This window comes from Ranitomeya variabilis, chromosome 3, assembly GCF_051348905.1.
Source record: "Ranitomeya variabilis isolate aRanVar5 chromosome 3, aRanVar5.hap1, whole genome shotgun sequence".
Classification (NCBI taxonomy): Eukaryota; Metazoa; Chordata; class Amphibia; order Anura; family Dendrobatidae; genus Ranitomeya; species Ranitomeya variabilis.
The window spans coordinates 397,163-416,111 of NC_135234.1; the positions used below are offsets into that span (position 1 = coordinate 397,163).

At 42.6% G+C, this 18,949-nt stretch overlaps 1 protein-coding gene across 15 annotated transcripts in view; it reads left to right on the top strand.

Moving 5' to 3' along the window:
- Positions 1-18,482, top strand: part of LOC143814865 (uncharacterized) — a 126,754-nt gene extending 108,272 nt beyond the window's left edge. For 7 of the 15 annotated variants that reach the window (XM_077293484.1, XM_077293492.1, XM_077293485.1 and 4 more), the window contains one exon: positions 7,470-10,524. In XM_077293484.1, the coding sequence (XP_077149599.1) occupies positions 7,470-8,248 (779 nt within the window). In that variant the 3' untranslated portion in view covers positions 8,249-10,524. Of the gene's footprint in view, positions 1-7,469; positions 10,525-14,035 lie in introns of those variants that run through there. The other 8 variants (XM_077293493.1, XM_077293494.1, XM_077293495.1 and 5 more) reach the window with 2 other exon arrangements.
- Positions 18,483-18,949: the final 467 nt, after the last annotated feature.

The following is an 18,949-nucleotide window of genomic DNA, read 5'->3' on the forward strand; positions in this document are numbered from 1 at the left end:
TATGGCTCCCCCTGCTTCACGGACTGCCACTGTCCGGTCCGTCTTCTCTTGGTCCCGGACGAGATGAGGCTTCACAAGGGTCAAAGTTGCCCCGGAATCTCTTAGTCCCTGCATACGTTTCCCATTAACCCACATGACCTGTCGATGCTGTTGTCGATTATCTGCCCGTGCTGCCTTTACGGGGTCCACTTCATGCAGCACTTCCTCCATCTCTTCCACCCCTTGGTTAGTCGTAACCCCCATTGTCGGGTCAACTTCGCCTTGGTAGCAGTGTACAGCGGCCCGGCTGAAGGTAGCTGTTCCCGCCTTTGGCCACTGGGTATGCTGAGTCCGGTTGGGACATTGTCTTTGAAGGTGGCCCAGCTGACGGCAGGTGTGGCATCGCGCCCCAGGGGAACTGTGGTAGGCCGGGTTTCTAGCTGGTCCCCCTACAATCTTCGGTGGTTTGGGGCCCTCCAGGTCCATGGGCGGACCCCTAGTGACCATCTTTGATCCGGACAACTGAGACCTCCTGGCATCATGATGTTCATCGGCCAGCCGAGCGGCTTCCTCCAGAGTCGTTGGCCGCCTGTCCCGAAGCCATTCCTGTGTCTCGGGGGTTAGTCCATTAAAGAATCGTTCTAACAAGACGAGCTGGAGGACGTCCTCCTTAGTGGTTGCTTGGCTCCCTTGTACCCACTGTAGCAGTGACCGCCGTAATTTACAGGCCCATTCAGCGTGGGTATTGGTTACTCGTTTTATAAGTCCGCTGAACTTTTGGCGGTATGCCTCTGGGGTCAGCTCATATCGGGCCATGATCACTTCTTTGATCCACTCATAGTCCATACAGTCCTCATCCGGTACCGTGCGATAGGCGTCCGCTGCCCGGCCTGTCAGCTTGCTGGCCAGAATCTGAACCCGTTCCTCCGGCTTCACTTGATGAAGGGCACACTGCCGCTCAAAGTCCTGCAGAAACCCATCAATGTCTTCCTCTGCCTCCCCCAACTGTCGGAAGGCATTATACTGGATCTTTTTGTGGCTTACTGTTGAAAGTACCTGGGCGGAGGCCAGAGCTCCCCCTGCTCGCTGACTCTCCGCTCTGCCATCTCCATCTTGGCCAGCTCCACTTTGGTCCGCTCTGCCATCTCCATCTTGGCTAGCTCTATCCTGGTCTGCTCTGCCATCTTTTCCTTCAGATCAGTACGCACATCAGCCATCACCTCTCGTATGATCTCTACTGCAGGGTTTGGGCCATAGAACGCCAGTCTGTTCTTTACCTCCCTCTGGAATTCAGTCTCCTCCACGTTCACATTGGGGTGCGCTGCACTGTCGTGTTCCATGGTGGCTGCTATCAAATCCGCTTTTGTTTTGTTGCTGGCGATTAACCCTCGGGCTTCCACCAGATCTTTTAATGTAGTCCTCTTTAACTTCTGGTAGTTGTTTTCCATTCATTCCTTTCCTCCTGTAGAAGGGGTCTCACATCCTGCTGTCTGCCACCAGTGTAACGGGGTCTACTGTGCTGTAGTACCTCTTTAGGTACCACCCCGTGGGTCAGGAGGTCCACTCTGCCTTGGCTGGATTCTGAATGAAGGACGCTGGCTGGAATTCCTTGGTTACATGGGTGCATATAAAATCTCACTGCTTCTCCACGTATTTCCAGTCTAACACACTTTATTCACAGCACACAGAATATATAACATAGATACAGAGGGCAGGCCAATAGAAAAACAGCAGGCCAGACATACATTACAATAGCCTCAGGTGGCCGGAGCCTGCCGATATTTACTGTGGGAATTACAAAGGTGGGGGAGGTCAGAAGGAGAATATCTTGTCCAGGGGCGCAGCCTGTGGACTGATGCATTTCACATGGAACCTATTATACATACATATACTGCATAACATATTCTTGGTGCTGGGGGGTTCTGTAACAGATGGGAAGGGCTATTCTCTTGTGTTTCCTGTCATTAATTAGGATGTGGAGGCAACTTCCTCCTGTGGTGCTGTCGTGGAGGGTCTTAGAAACTGAATTACTGGCAATTATAAGTCTTTTTCCTTCCATTCCATTGCCCCCAGGGCGTTATATCCTGTCGCAGCTTATAACCACTGGCCCCTCTCTTTGCCATTTGCCTTTATTAACAAAACAGATCGGTCGGTGGTGCAGAGCTCGCTGATAACCGTGCGGTCCTGTTATAGGGGCCACCGATGTAACAAGTCCATCCATAACATTTGCTCCCTCCTAATTATTCTCCCCCATAATCTGAGTGATAATATTATGAAGTAGACACCACAAGTTCAAGCCTTTTCAGGTATGAACATCGGCAAAAAAAACTGTGCTTCTGGGAGCTTTGTGCCATCAGATTATGTGGCTGAGCAGCACATACAATTCCTACATTCCTAACAAAGTTAGTAACACAGTTAGCAATGCCAAAAAAAGCCATGTGTACATCCAGTTCAGCCTATATTCCGTCAGAATAAATCCCCAGATCTACGTCCTTCTAAAGATCCTAATAACTGTAAGATACAATATTGTTTCGCTCCAGGAAGACATCCAGGCCTCTCTTGAACCCCTCGACTGAGTTCGCCATCACCACCTCCTCAGGCAAGCAATTCCAGATTCTCACTGCCCTAACAGTAAAGAATCCTCTTCTATGTTGGTGGAAAAACCTTCTCTCCTCCAGACGCAGAGAATTCCCCCTTGTGCCCGTCACCTTCCTTGGTATAAACAGATCCTCGGAGAGATATTTGTATTGTCCCCTTATATACTTATACTTGGTTATTAGATCGCCCCTCAGTCGTCTTTTCTTTCTAGACTAAATAATCCTATAATTTTGCTAATCTCTCTGGGTATTGTAGTTCCCCCATCCCCTTTATTCATTTTGGCGTCGGATGGAGAAGTGTAAATCAGCCAGCACTGGTCGCTGGAGGAGACGTGTTCTGTACAGTGACGGATCACACTTCTTTTTCTGGGTTTGGTGACTCCATGAGGACGTTACCCCCTGACTGTATTGTCCCCGCTGTACAGATGGTGGAGGAGGATAATGCTATGTGCTGTTATCCGGGGTGGCTTCGGACCTTCAGCTCCAGTGATGGGAAATCTTAACGTTTAGCACAAAACATTGTGGACAATTGTAGCTTCAGCTTTGTGAGAAGAATTTGGGAAAATCTCTTTTCTATTCCCCATTGACTGCCCCGTTCACAAGGTCCATACAGACATGGTTAGGGGAGTTTGGTAGAAGAATATGCACAGAGCCTGAACGCCAACCCTATTCAGCACCACGGGGATGAACTATAAGAGATTGTAAGCCCGGCCTCCCCCACAAATGCTGTTCTGGATGAAGGGACGAAAATTCCCAGAGACCACTCCAAAATCTTGTAGAAAGCCTTCTAAGAGCATGACCTGTTATATTTACGTAGGGGTTCATAGTAATGCCTCTGGAGGACAAAAAGCCCCTGCAGGAGGATGTTTCAGTTTCCTAATAAATGTTTCCATATAGTGTAGCACAGTTCTCTATAAAAAAAAAAGTTGTTATTGTTAGGACCTCACTAATCAATAGAATAAGGGGTCCTCTACTCCTGTTCCTCCTCGCTGTGGTCAGGATGGAATGAATGCCGCTCATTTAGTGTGTATGGGATTAATGGAGATAAAGGCAGCACTTTCTGTTTTAATAGATACTGGTTCTGTGATGGCCGATTATTCAGTGAATGGAAAATCTGTACTATAAAGTTACATACCGTATTTTCCGGCGTATAAGACGACTTTTTAACCCCTCAAAATCTTCTTAAAAGTCGGGGGTCGTCTTATACGCCGGGTACAGATAAAATGTGCATATGGTGGGTGGGGGGGGGGAGTGGTCCCGATGACTAAGACAGGGGGCGTCTCACAGTAAAGTGTGAGTGGAGTATATCCCCCATTACCTCATTGCGGCAGCGTGGGGGTCTCTGTGCTGGGAGTGGCAGCTCCTCTTCGTGTCGTGGGTGCTCTGTGCTGTGGGGCGGCGGCGCATCTTCGTGCTGTGGGGCGGTGGCGGCGACGCATCTTCTTGCAGCGTCGGGGCTTCTCCGGCATCTCCTCCAGGCCCGGAGGCACCGGCAGCCCCATTGCTTTGATGCGGTGGCCTCCGGGAAAATGGCCGCTGCTCAGATTCAGACCTCGTCTCCCGAGGTCTCGGGAGACGAGATCTGAATCTGAGCATGCGCCGCCCCCAGGGGCCATTTTCCCGGAGGCCACCGCATTGCAGCCTCCGGGAAAATGGCCGCTGCTCAGATCTCGGGAGACGAGATCTGAATCTGAGCAGCGGCCATTTTCCCGGAGGCCACCGCATCACAGCAATGGGACTGCCGGACTGCCTCCGGGCCTGGAGGAGATGCCGGAGAAGCCCCGACGCTGCAAGAAGATGCGCCGCCGCCGCCCCACAGCACCCACGGCACAGAGCACCCACGGCACAGAGCACCCACAGCACGAAGAGGAGCTGCCGCTCCCAGCACAGAGACCCCCACGCTGCCGCATTGAGGTAATAGGGGGATATACTCCACTCACACTTTACTGTGAGACGCCCCCTGTCTTAGTCATCGGGACCACTCACCACACCAAAAGGCACATATTCACCGGCCCTATAAGATGACATACGGTGAATAAGAAGACCCCCGACTTTTAAGAAGATTTTATATTCTAACTGGAAAAGTTGGGGGGTCGTCTTATACGCCCAGTCGTCTTATATGCCGGAAAATACGGTAACTTATACAAGAATGAATCGGAGACTGTACAGCTAGCAAGTTACAGCTACGCCAACCTCCGCCAACAACACAAAACCTTCCATTTTTTACGGCGTAATCCAAGAAGCTGTATCTTTCATGTTCCTGTGGCATCAGTTGTAGGTGTTACTACACTTTGGGTTTCTATACATTTACTATCAACCTTTTAAGTTTGGACAATGGAAGAAATTCTCAATAACTCCATTAAAAGTTGCTTTTTTTTATTAAGGCACTTATTGCAAATGTACTTGTAAAAGTTTTTGCTACTGGTTAGTATGAATAATAATAATAATAATAATAATAATAATTTTTATATTTCTATAGCGCCAACATATTCCGCAGCGCTTTACAACTTATAGAGGGGACTTGTACAGACAATAGACATTACAGCATAACAGAAATCACAGTTCAAAACAGATACCAGGAGGAATGAGGGCCCTGCTGCTCGCAAGCTACAAACTATAGGAAAAGGGGAGACACGAGAGGTGGATGGTAACAATTGCTTTAGTTATTTGGACCAGCCATAGTGTAAGGCTCGGGGGTTCATGTAAAGCTGCATGAACCAGTTATCAGCCTAACTGACTAACTGTATGAATGAGGCGAGTGTCTCTGCATTTTTGTTTTTCATGGGACCGGCTGTAGATATTAGTAACATTTTGAGGTAAGTACAAATGCCCAGCATAAGGCTATGTGCACACATCAGGATTTCTTGCAGAAATTTTCCTGACAAAAACCGGACATTTCTGCCAGAAAACGGCATGCGTGTTTTTTTCGCGTTTTTCATGCGTTTTTGTGCGTTTTTTCCCAAATGCATAGAATTGCAGGGAAAACGCGGAAAATCCGCAAAATTAATGAACATGCTGCTTTTTTTTACCGCGATGCGTTTTTTTTGCGGAAAAAAACGCACCACGTGCACAAAACATGCAGAATGCATTCTAAATGGTAGGAAGCATAATGTATGCGTTTTAATGAGTTTTTATAGGGTTTTTATCGCGAAAAAAATGCGAAAAAGCCTGAACGTGTGCACATAGCCTAAGTATTTTTTTTCCCTGTTTTTATTTTATCTGCACCGTGATCTGTGGTGGTGGCCCCCCTGTGTCAGTCTAAGCTGAAACTGAAGTTAGACTAATGTAACGGCAGAAATTGAGCTTAACTTTTTGGTGTTAAGATTGTTGACACCAAAGTAATTATGACCATTGTTCTGATGATCATTCTCCATTGTAATCCTAAGCAACAGTCCTTCGTCATAGATTGAGGTAGGTACGGCGGCAGCAGAAATGTTGTTATCTTACTTATATGGATGGTGGTTCTGGTACATGGAGCCAACAAAGATGTATTGTGCAAGTGATGTGAGGATCAAACAGGTAATGAGGGCGCTGGAATCCGCGTTTTCTACTAAGGTAGATGGAACTTGTCTTCCATAGGCAAAATAGAATCAGCCAACATGTATATTTAAAAGGAGCATAATTCCTTTGAGTTTTTAGATGAAGCATAAGTCTGTTTCTCTCGTGCAATATTCATGGTCTCAGTATGGACTGCAATGTCTGGATGTGCCGCAGGCCTCCTGACCACCAGCTTCAAAGTTCTATAGGAGGCTGTTAAGTTGGTTAAGGAGATCCGGACATGACAGTCCACACTTATACTGTGTATGCCACATGGGTGAGACTGGCCTTATGATCTGTAAATTGAAGGAACCTTGAATGCTCTGCCGTTTACATAATTTTCCTGAGTATAATGATTCAGATTTACAATGCAAGAAGTGGCAGTCCAGACCCAGGAAATCATCATGTGGCATAGGGTCTTACGCGCAAGCTATAGGATTCCCAAGCGAATAATTCCTATGTACCTTGCACAATAATGACAGCTTTTGGGACCCTGCCATTCTGTCAGCTCTAGCTTGGGCGGTCGGAGGTGCCTGTGGCACGTGATGGTTGTTGCACTGGCCTAGTAACACTAATCTAGACCCTTCACTACACTGGACCTGCATCTGTCAGCTCACTCAAGATGCACACTCTTCCTGTACTCTTCTGTGGGTATGACGTGTAATATTAGTTCTATACACAGTTGTGAATGGAAAGAAGCTCCATTATGAGAAATACCAAGATTTTCTTCTATAATGTTGAGAACAGGATTTGGCATTCCAAAAGTGAATTATTAGGTTTTTCAACCGTATATAAAGGCCTGATATATTAACCCAGCCAATCTGTCTCTACCAAAGACATGAATTCCTGCTGCCAAAAAGACTTGCCTTCTCTGAAACACATCAGTCTGGAGTGAGGGGGACAAAATACAGATATTCTGGACTCAGATTTCTGAGGGGTTTTTTCTATCCATTTTTCAGATAAGGAAGAATTGACTATGGTGAGCATAGCTGCTATGTTTTCTGTTGTCTAGACCCCAAGGATCCATTGAAACAACACTTACTGCTTGAATCCTCTGATATTCAGACCCGCTTGTCCTAATATTGTGCTTTGCTGAAGCAATGATTGAAGTTATGGTACCCTCATTATTTTCTGTGTGTCCCATGCTTACCAAGTGCAAGCACGTTGAGCAGTATTAATGTAGATAATACCCACAATTTTCCAGCAGTTGCCTCTTGTATTTTATTACACAGGGTGGTAGTTGCTGTTCTCCATCTCTTGTCCAGTTGACCAATGCTGCTCCTATATGTTACACCTTATAATATTGTGAATTAGGGGAACTTCAGTTTTTTATTTTTCATTTCTTCTGTATTTCAGTAGAAAACATACCCATTATTCATATCAAGCAGGAAGGTTACCTCCCTGACCTTCAAACACAAAGTAGGGCTGTGGACTCTGCTGAGAATCTGTGTGGACAGCAGACAGTCAAACAAGAAGACGCACGTCGACTTGATAACCGGACTTTCCACATGGCCCATGGTAGCATCAATACTGAACATAAAATAAGGATTGAGAACTTCAGTGAGCAAGTGAAGATCCTGCTCAGCAAATCTGTGAAGAAACGTCCAACACACAAGCGTTTCCAATGTGTGAGATGTGAGAAAAGCTTCCACTGCCGATCCCACCTCATTATGCATCAGCGAGTGCATACTCGAGAGAGACCTTATGTGTGTGAGTGTGGAAAGACCTTTACTCAGAGTTCTAGCCTGTTTAGACATCAAAGAGCCCATCGAGGTGAGAGGCCTTTTGTTTGTACTGACTGTGGGAAAACATTCACTCAGAGTTCTTACCTTCTTATTCATCAACGAACCCATACAGGAGAAAGACCCTACGCCTGTGGATATTGTGGCAAGTGTTTCCGTGTGAACTCCACACTTGTCAGACATCAGAGGGCTCACCTGGGGGAAAAGCCATTTGTATGTAGCAAATGTGGTAAGAGTTTTAGCCAGAGCTCATATCTGTACATCCATCAGAAGACGCACACTGAAGAAAGGCCTTACACTTGTCGATGTGGAAAAAGCTTCAAAGTCAACTCCTCTTTACTCCGACATCGTAGACTTCATGTAGGCGAAGCCAGTGAGTGCTCACACAGCTGAAAAGTGCGCAGCCCTCTGGTAATGACCACCACAACTGTAATATTAGCTCAGTAAAGAATGTACTGCTTACATTGATTAAAACAAGAAATTATATATAAAATGTGAATGTCATTTAAATGAAACTAGAAATCATTGCAGCTAGCAAATATTTTCTGTGTTTTATTTCTTAAATTGTGAAAACATGATGACTTCTCTGTATTTTATCAGATTTGTATGTTATATGGTTTTACTAAAATCTGTTCTCCTGAGTTATCCTGAAGGGGGGGGGGGGAGTGAAGGATTCTGTTTTTTTGGTTGTGCCTGATGGACACAGTTCTTTGATATTTTTGTTCTGGAAGCTAGAAACGTCCTCTGTTAGCAGATGTCTACATGAACTTCAAACTAAGTGAGCACAAAGTGTTATCAGAATGTTGGGTGTTCTTTGATGTCGCGCACAGGTCCATCTACTGTTTTATTCTGTACACATAGCCTGTGCTATCTTTTTAGTGTAGGCTTCGTATCTCATATACACCTCTGGTAAAAATTAAGAGACCACTGCAAAATGTTCAGTTTGTCTGATTTTTCTCTTTATATTTTTGAGTAAAATGTAAATTGTTCTTTTATTCTATAAACTTCTGACAACATGTCTCCGAAGTTCCAAGCAAGAAATTTTGTATTTTTTTCTCACAAAGAAAAATGGTTAAAAAAAAAACACCCAGTGCTTTCAGACCTCAAATAATAGAAAGAAAACAAGTTCATAATCATTTAGAAACAACAATACTAACTCAGGAAGAGTTCAGAAATCAATATTTTGTGGAATAACCATGATTTTTAATCAGCTTTCATGCGTCTTGGCATGCTTTCCACCAGTCTCTCACACTGCTTCTTGCAGAAAAATGTAAGCAGTTCTTTGTTTGATGGCTCATCATCCTCCTGATTACATTTCAGAGGTTTTCAATGGGGTTCAGGTCTGGAGATTGGGCTGCCCATGACAGGGATTGGATGTGGTGGTCTCTTAATTTTGGCCACAGCTGTATACATATTCCAGTAACCTACCGTTTATCCCAAATAATAGAAACAAACAAAAATTGGAGTTCTATACACAATAGTAAAATCAGATAAGAAATACTTTATAGCACGTAATGAAAAAACACAAAAATATATGAATTTGAAGAACAAACAAGGAAAAGAACCCTAGTAAAAAGCACATGGGTCCAGAGCATAAAGGGGAGTATTCATGATTAAACATCATCATGGTCTTAATCCAAGGCACTGAAAATGTATATAATTATATATAATGTCAGTAACAGGTTTGAATTTCATATAGTCCTGTAATGCTGACCACCATATAATAGAACTACACAGTTTATAATACATTTCCTGAGGCAGCCACAGTGACAGTACGCCACCCACAAAAGGAAAAAGAAGTGCCCTTAATAGCAAAGTTGCTTACCCATGATGGAAGTGACTTGATGCCTAAGAACCCGGTCCACCCCCTGACGCGCGTTTCGCATAGGCTTTATCAAAAAACATTCCCTTTTGATTGTCCTGTAATTTACATGGGTAAAAATATATATTCACTAGGATTCTGATTTTGGTTATATGGGACCCATGTCGTTTCTGGGAGTTTGATTATATCGTATATCCCAAATGTATGAATCGACAAAACAGAAACTCTTCTCAAGCTCAAGAGAAGGATCTGGAAAGTTCAAACTAAAGAAAATGCCCTGAACTTCGCTCCAAATATGGAGAATAAACATTCGCTAAACTTTGATCCTTTGCTTTGAATTTTGTATTTCCTATTACTACTAAACCCACCATGCTGCATTTCTGCTTCAGACACTTTGTCGCGCCACCATGTGTGAGTGCTGACATGCTTTACCTGGTCCTTGAAATCCTTAGGACTTCTACTACATCAGTGTGAATAAATCTAATGTATCCCTGTGGGAATTTTTGCAAAATGCTGTTTTATCGTAATTATTTTTTTCTGTTGTCTTATGTATGATTCTATGAGTTTCAGTGGAAACAATTCCCTTTTATTCAGATCAAGCAGGAATGATTGAACTACTGAGTGGTTCTGTGGAACTTGATGCCACTACTGATAATCCTGGAAGTGAGAGGCCTTAGGGTTCTACGGACTGTGGGAGAACTTTCACCCAGAGTTCTTGGATTCTCGTTCATCAAAACACACATGCAGGAGAAAGACCCTACGCCTGTGGGTATTATAGCAAGTGTGTCTGTGTGAAGTCCACACTTGTCAGATCCGTTCACATTAAAAGGCCAAAATACATGAGATATATATATATATATATATATATATATATATATATATATATATATATATATATATATATATATATATATATATATATATATATATATATATATATATATATATATAGGATGGTTTTAGCCAGAGCTCATATATATGCATCCAACAACAGATTCAAACCAAATAACTGCTTTTAGTCCGTTTCCAGAATGAGGATTTGGTGAGTTTTTGTTGTTGCAGATTTTCTGCATCTATTAGGTAAATGTTAAAATCTCTTGCGTTTTTCAGCATACATTTTTTACAATGTTGTCTCTTTTTGCTCATGTTTTTAAATAAAGTTGCTTTGATTTTGATCCCTGGTATTTGGTTTAAAAATTATTAATACAGTCATGTGCTAAGTACAGCGGAAATTCAATAAAATGGGTGTGCATTTTTTACCTGTTCTTCCACATCTATCCATAAAAACTCAGCGTCGTTACAAGAAAAATTGACATTGCTGATTTGAAACTTGCACCTCAGGTCAGTTTAAGCTGCATAAAAATAAATTCACAGTTTTGAAAAAAAATGTTGGGAGTTTAAAAAAAAAAAAAAAAAAGGCTCACGGACAAAAAACTCAAATTTATGTAATACAATCTAATATATAGTTTTTATTTTAATTGTCTTAAAAAATGTTTCTAGACACAAGTGAATAATCACAAAATACCATCACCAACTAAAACGGAGACATCATCGGTTGATTGATAATGCTTTGTATACCTCATTTTCCTTGCTCTCTAACAGGGACTAGTAAGGGTTAGGGATAGCCCCCCGTCACTGAGTGGGGGCGCCACTGCGCAGGTATAGGGTGTAGGGCTTCTCCCTTGGTTTCTCTATTCCATATCTCCGTTTTCGTTGGTATTTTGTGTTTATTCACTTTTGTCTAGAAACATTTTTTAAGACATTTAAAATGAAAGCTATATTTTAGATTGTATTGCATAAAAATAAAGCGACGTGAGCATGAGATTTCTATAAATTCCATCTAGATTGCTGAAACTGTAAGATGCTGCATCAAAAACTCATTGTACTCAGAGCTCATGTTGGAGATCAATCACGCACTCTTGATTGTGGAGAGTTTGCAAAATTGTCAAGGCTTGAGTAAGAACTCAAAAATCCACACAAATTGGAAGCCAATGTTCTATCCAGAAGTGTTAAAAGTTATGAGCTAATTGACCATTGAAGCAATGTATTTTTCTTTAAGCCAAACAAAAATATTGCAAATGTTGTTCTGAGATTAAATAAACTGGGAAGGTCATCTAGGAGCGGCTGATTCAACTCTTCTGCTAGACGAAACCTTTGTGTGTGTCATTCACAGTGGGATTATGGTAAATGTGTTTGGTTTTTATTATGTGAACTGCTCCATATTCTGCAGTTTGTTCACTGTATTGTTGTTCTATTGTCACAAGTGGGGTCTTCATGGTTTAACCTCTGCAGATGAAAGGGAAATATGTTTTTCCCTCCTAAAGCCAGTCAATGTCCTATGTTGTTTGATATTCAGTTTAATGTGACAAAGCTGCAATATCGGGACGAAGCTCCGGACAGGAGGTGCTCGGTTTCTTATAGAGTAAGATGGCATTCAGCCTCCCAAACAAAAGACTTTAGACTTTTGTAACAGTAGATATTTATTAACCTCGTTTTAGTTTGGAATATATTGATTAACCCCTTGTGGTGTCTTCATCTAGACAAGGTGAATGATAAGTCATGTAGAACGGACAACCTCTTTTTTTTTTTTATGAAAATGTGGGACATGACAGTAGTTACATCATTTGGTCTCTTGTTTCTCATGCTTCTGAATTTTCCAGGCTTAAGGGAAGGTGATACAAAAGTAATTTGTTTGGAAAATTTCATATAGTAGGGGAATAAGTATAAATCATAATGAATTACCCTAACGTTAAAAAATACTTTATTGTTAAAACCAGGGCAGACTGCCACAACCCAACCTAAACACACCCAAACAAACAGTGCTCAAACAAATATAAACCCAAATAAAGGGGATGTAAATCTAGATGACCCTATCACCGGCTTCTATGATGCCCCTGCCTAGCTGCGGAGGTTGGCACCCTAGGGGGGAGCGTAGTGGCGCCCCCGCTCTTCGATGGCTATCCCTGGTGGCCCTGATGCACCCTACCGCCGCTAGTGAGAGCCTCTACCCGTGCTCTAAAGGATCCTCTACCACTAGACAGAGGTCTACCTATGCTAGGGACACACTAGATCCCCAAGATTAAAAACATTGTATAAACACTTGGCATATATCAATAGGAACACCGATAGTAGTCCTCTGGGAGGTATTTGGATGTATCAGTCTCAGGAGTCTACAAATCAATCTAACGAACAGCCCCTCCAATAAAACTGGGGTTATAAGGTCACCTCTGTATAGTGCATGCATATGATCACAATTAGACACAATGCTCAATACCTGTCTAGATATTCAACCCTAACCCTAACCCTAACCCTCTACGCGTTTCGCCCATTTGGGCTCGTCAGGAGGTCCGATAGAGAGATAATTCGTGTCTTAACTGATGGTAAGGCTTACCATCAGTTAAGACACGAATTATCTCTCTATCGGACCTCCTGACGAGCCCAAATGGGCGAAACGCGTAGAGGTGTTAAATGAATAAGGGCATGTGGGGAACTACCGCGGGATCAGGAGATGAGTATCCGTTTTTCCTATATTTCATTGGATGGATATGAATATTGAGTCTATTGGTATAAGAGATGTAACTAAATAATATATACAATAATATACAATCACTCTAATCTATTATACATCAAGTGAATTAGTAGAAGATAAGGACATCTAATTGAATATCTAGACAGGTATTGAGCATTGTGTCTAATTGTGATCATATGCATGCACTATACAGAGGTGACCTTATAACCCCAGTTTTATTGGAGGGGCTGTTCGTTAGATTGATTTGTAGACTCCTGAGACTGATACATCCAAATACCTCCCAGAGGACTACTATCGGTGTTCCTATTGATATATGCCAAGTGTTTATACAATGTTTTTAATCTTGGGGATCTAGTGTGTCCCTAGCATAGGTAGACCTCTGTCTAGTGGTAGAGGATCCTTTAGAGCACGGGTAGAGGCTCTCACTAGCGGCGGTAGGGTGCATCAGGGCCACCAGGGATAGCCATCGAAGAGCGGGGGCGCCACTACGCTCCCCCCTAGGGTGCCAACCTCCGCAGCTAGGCAGGGGCATCATAGAAGCCGGTGATAGGGTCATCTAGATTTACATCCCCTTTATTTGGGTTTATATTTGTTTGAGCACTGTTTGTTTGGGTGTGTTTAGGTTGGGTTGTGGCAGTCTGCCCTGGTTTTAACAATAAAGTATTTTTTAACGTTAGGGTAATTCATTATGAGTGATACAAAAGTAACTAAGACCAAGAAGTTCAGTCCTGACCTTTTAGAGTAAAACATTTAATCTACATATTGTTTTGTTTTAAAGTAGTAAGTAAAGTATGTCACTTTTATATTTTTATGATTTTCTCTGTTTCAGTACAAAACCTATCCATTATTCAGATCAAGCAGGAACCATCTACCACTATCGTTCAACCACAAAGCAGTTCTGAGAACATGGAAGCCATTTCCAAGCCTTCCTGTGGGGAACAAGTACTCCAGGTCATGTGCAGAAAAAATGGAAAGTCTCCAAAATCATCAAATGGAATAGGAACACACAAAATCAGAAAGCAATGTGATGTCACAAAGGACCATGTCTACATGTCTACCCAAGCCTCTGCAAACGGTGATCAGAATTTAAAAAGCCCACACTCTTTGATGATCTCCAAATCATACTGGGGCACATATGAAACTAGCACTTCACCAAAGAAGCCGTTTCAGTGTCTGCGATGTGAGAAGAGCTTTAACTGCAGATCCCACCTGATAATGCACCATAGAGTCCATACTCGTGAGAGGCCCTACGTGTGTGAGTGTGGGAAGGATTTCACGCAGAGCTCTAATCTCTTCAGACATCAGAGAGGCCATCGGCATCATAGACTTCAGCCCCATGAGCAGAAATATTTGTGTCCTCAGTGTCAGAATGAGTTTCCTGACCTGTCCAGACTTGTCACTCATCAAAAGACTCATTACCCTGCAAAAGAAAAGATTGGAAGTGTCGTAGAGACTTGTGATTCCTAGACGAGAAGAGAGAAGGGAAACAGTCACCAGTGTCATGGACGGGTTTCAGTAGAAGACTAATATTCTGTAATAAATGCTGTGGTCACATCAGTTTGTGCTGAATGGAATGTTAATTTCTAAATATAGTTGAAGGGCTCATCCACACACATTACATCACGCTCACGTTCCGTGTTTGGTCAGTATTTACATCAGTATTTGTAAGCCAAAATCAGGAGTAGAACACTCAGTGGAAAGTATAACAGAAACACTTCACCACATTCTGTATCACCCACTTCTGGTTTTATCTTACAAATACTAATGTAAAATGCTGACCAAATACTGAACGTGTGAACATGTCCTAATGTGTATAGAAGTACCTTTGTAAGATTATACTCAGGTGTGTGATAATTTTCATTACTAGGTTGAAACGCAGTCATTAGGTGGAACAGACACCGCTGTGTAGGTGTAAATACACTACAGAGGAGAGGTTGTGAAAGACAGTTTCATAAAACGTCATAGCTTGACTGAGCACAGCAACGTGACATAGGTGAATTTTTTACATCAGTATTTGTAGGCCAAAACCAGGAGCTGGAGCAGTTGGAGGAAAAGTATAATGGAAACACATAACCACTTCTGCATTTTTCAACCACTTCTGGTTTTAGCTTACAAATGCTGATGCAAAATAGTGACCAAATGCTCGATGTGTGCACGTGGCCTTGCTTCTAAAAACTCAACAAATGCTCAACGTGTGCACATGGCCTTACTGTTCCAGCAAGATCTCTACCAAAGATTTCAAAGCAGAACGAAGTTTCAAGATGTGCTGTTCAAACTATTTTAAAGAAGAAATGGGCAACATTGAGGACCGTAGCTGTAGTGGTCGACCAAAGAAGCTCGGTGCTGCAGATGAAAGAAACCCAAGAAACTCCGCTTGCCAACACTATGTCAATACAATCACAGATTATTGTGCGCTTTCACAATGAACGTAGTCAGGAAAATATGAATTATTTTCCATTGTCCGGGTTACACAGCCAGGGCTTCCTGCTACTCCTCCAATGGTTTCTGTAAAGCCAAAATCCTTCTTGCAGCTCCTTACCCCCTCTGTGAAATTCCTCTCCACCCCCCCCCCCCCCCCCTTCCCAGCAAATTGTCAGTTTTATTTCTGGCCAGCTAGCATAGAGCTGAATGTGTTCCCATGAAGAATCTTTGCCTGCTAGGCAGAATACTCAAAGTAGAATTCATTAACCCTAGAAACATGAAAATTAGATTTCCAGGATCTGGGCAATTGGGGCTACGCATGGTAGCATTTTGCGGCATTTAGTGCCATCGGAAACCTGGGACATGAATTTCTGCCCTGCAGTAAATCACAGCCATACCGTGTTTGGACTCGTTGGCCTGTGAGCTTCTGGGCCAAAGTTATGGAAAAAATTTTTTTGATAACTTTCCAAAATAGGTGTATCTCGCAGGAAACAGCCTACCTGTAAGGGCAGCCAAAGTGGGAGTCCCTAAGTTTTTGGCCGAACCATAAAACAGGAACGTCCATTTTGGGAGGTTTTCAGAGAGCCGGAGAGACTGCTGAAGACATCATGCTGGGGTGCTGAATCATTTCTCTAGGAACTCTCCTCCCCTTTATCGACGCGTCATACCTGTGACTGAGATTTAGTAAGTTTCGTACCTTTATCCCTTTTATTTTATAACTACATATTTGTACTTGTCTCTTTTGTAATATCTTTTGTAATTTTTGTAAACACTGCCGATGTTTTCTGGAGTAAACTTATAAATTTGCTAGCTTTGTTCTTTTGCAGCTAAATTGTATTTTGATGATAGGCAGCAGATGAGGTGTGTACTGTGAGGTTCTGGAGGTGGTAAGAGCTTGGATGTTCGATTTGAAGGACAATGCAAAGTCGACGGTAACTACGAGACAGAGGAATTAATTACAGTTCAGGGAAAGCATGATGTAATTTATTGTGATAGATCAGATAGGGGAATCAAATGAAATGAAAGAAAGACGGGTGAGTTCAGTTTTCTCCACATTGAGCTTAAAAAGGGTGCTGAGGAGGATACAGTTGATAAATACTTTGTGATTCTGGACAGCAGAGAGGGGACATCTGGGCCAGAGAGGTAGTGCCAGCAGCATATAGATGAAACCGTAAGCTACTGTATTTTGAGTTGTCAAAAGTAATGGAGAACAGTAGGGGTCCCAAGATTGAGCATTTAGGGACACCCACAGAGAGGGGGCGGAATAAATAGTATGGAAGTTAGATGTGCGGTTAGAAAGGTATGAGGAGATCCAGAAGAGGGCAAGGTCTTGGATGTCAAGCGAAGAAAAACTCTGTAGTAGGAGGGAGTGGTCACCTGTATTGAAGACAGAGGACAGGTCTAGAAGGTGGAGAATTGTCTAAAATTACTAATGGCTTACAGCCAAAGTTATCAGTTAGGGAAGTTTTAGTGGAATGTTGGGGATGGAAGGTGAATTGTAGCTTATCAAAGCATGTGTTAGGTGAGAGGTGGGAGGAAAGTTCAATTTGGACGTGTTGTTTGAGGAGTTCAAAAGCAAACAGGAGCAGCGATGTGAAATAAGAACCAATAATTGGAAATATATACCCATATCAATATAAATCAAGTAGTAAATTTTGGGGATAACCAAACTATATCATATCAAAACTAATTACCACCGAGTAAGACAATAAAACACATCCATCATATTTTGTCATTTCAATATTTATTACAAAATTAATCAAATACAATACCACCTGACATCCCATAAAACAACTGCATAAAACCTGTAAAAAAAGAAAAAAGGGCAATGTGTTCACAATTAATACAGGCATACTATCAATAGGTATATAAAAAAATGTACAGGCAAAGACCATCTGTCTTTTTGTAGCCAAAAGCTTACAATCTATGCATATATTATACTCTGTGATGTCTAGTTAACCACACAGAAGCAGTAAATATTAACCGAGCTTGGGGGTACTTGGCAGTGTGGTTTACCTTACAATGGCACATGGTGTGTATGGACCCATCTTAAACTTTGCATAAATACTTTCCTGAAGGGGGAAATATCTAATTATTCTATTATAGGTGTACTAGTACTAATTTTTGATTGAATTGACTAAATATACATACTCCTAAGCTCGGTTAATATTTACTGCTTCTGTATGGTTAACTAGCCATCACAAAATATAATGTATGGATTAATTGTAAGCTTTTAGCTACAACTCATATGAGAGGTCTTTGCCTGTATATTTTTTTTATATACATATTGATAATATGCCTGTATTGATTTTTAACCACTGTGAAAAAGTCACTGGTAAAGTACTGGAGGGGAGATGCGTGTCACTATGCTTAATGGCGTCAGTGTGTAAACCCCAAGAGTATTTTCCTCCAGCGCATTAGGTGCTGTGAGGTTTACGTGCTGTCTTCCATAATGGGCTAGTTTTTATGTGGACATCCATAGAGTGGGTGGGAGGGTGTCCACCTTATCTCCACCTCCAGAGCCAACACCGCCGTGTGCTGACATCACCTGTGTGATGTCACAGTCAGATGTTCAGTCACATGAGGAGGAGTTACATGGTCTGGGACTTAAATAGCTGAGCCCAGAGACAGTCTTTGGTCAGCAACACTGGAGAGAGGATTCTCCAGTGGTTTGTGTCTTGTGGAGGAAAGACTGAACCTGTGTTGCTCTGCTCTGGCAGGATGTTACCCACACAGTATGGACTCTGTTACAGTATTTTGTTTTCTTTGTTGTTTTCTTGTTTTTGCCTGAAAGGCTGCGTTTAATTTCCTTTTCTTGTTGGTTTATGCTGCCATATAAAATAATGTAAAAGAGACAGTGCTCCTGATTTCTACCTCCCTGTACCGCCAAGCGAGTTGAACTACCACATGTGGTGTTTCGAATGTGGGCAACAGTCCGGTAACACTGGTAGCAGCCGTGGTCAAACCACATGTCCTGGGTAAAGGAGGCCACAAGCCAGCAGACGGCGTCATGCAAAATGGAGGACATGCTCAAGCATCTGGTGAGCGCGCAGCAGCAACAATAGCTGGCACATCAGGAGACGAGTAAGTTGCTTATCCCAAAGATGCAACAGCAGTAGCTTCAACAACAGCAGCAATGCCAACAGGACCAGTTCAGACAACAGCAGCAGATTGAGTTGCTTGCTGAGGCGGTTCGTGGGAGACCGGAAGCTCATTCCACAAGTCCAGGTGACTACATGTATGTCCGGAGTGATGCAGAAAATAACACCAGGTGATGAGATAGAGGCATTTCTGACAGTTTTTGAGCAGGTAGGGGAGCAAG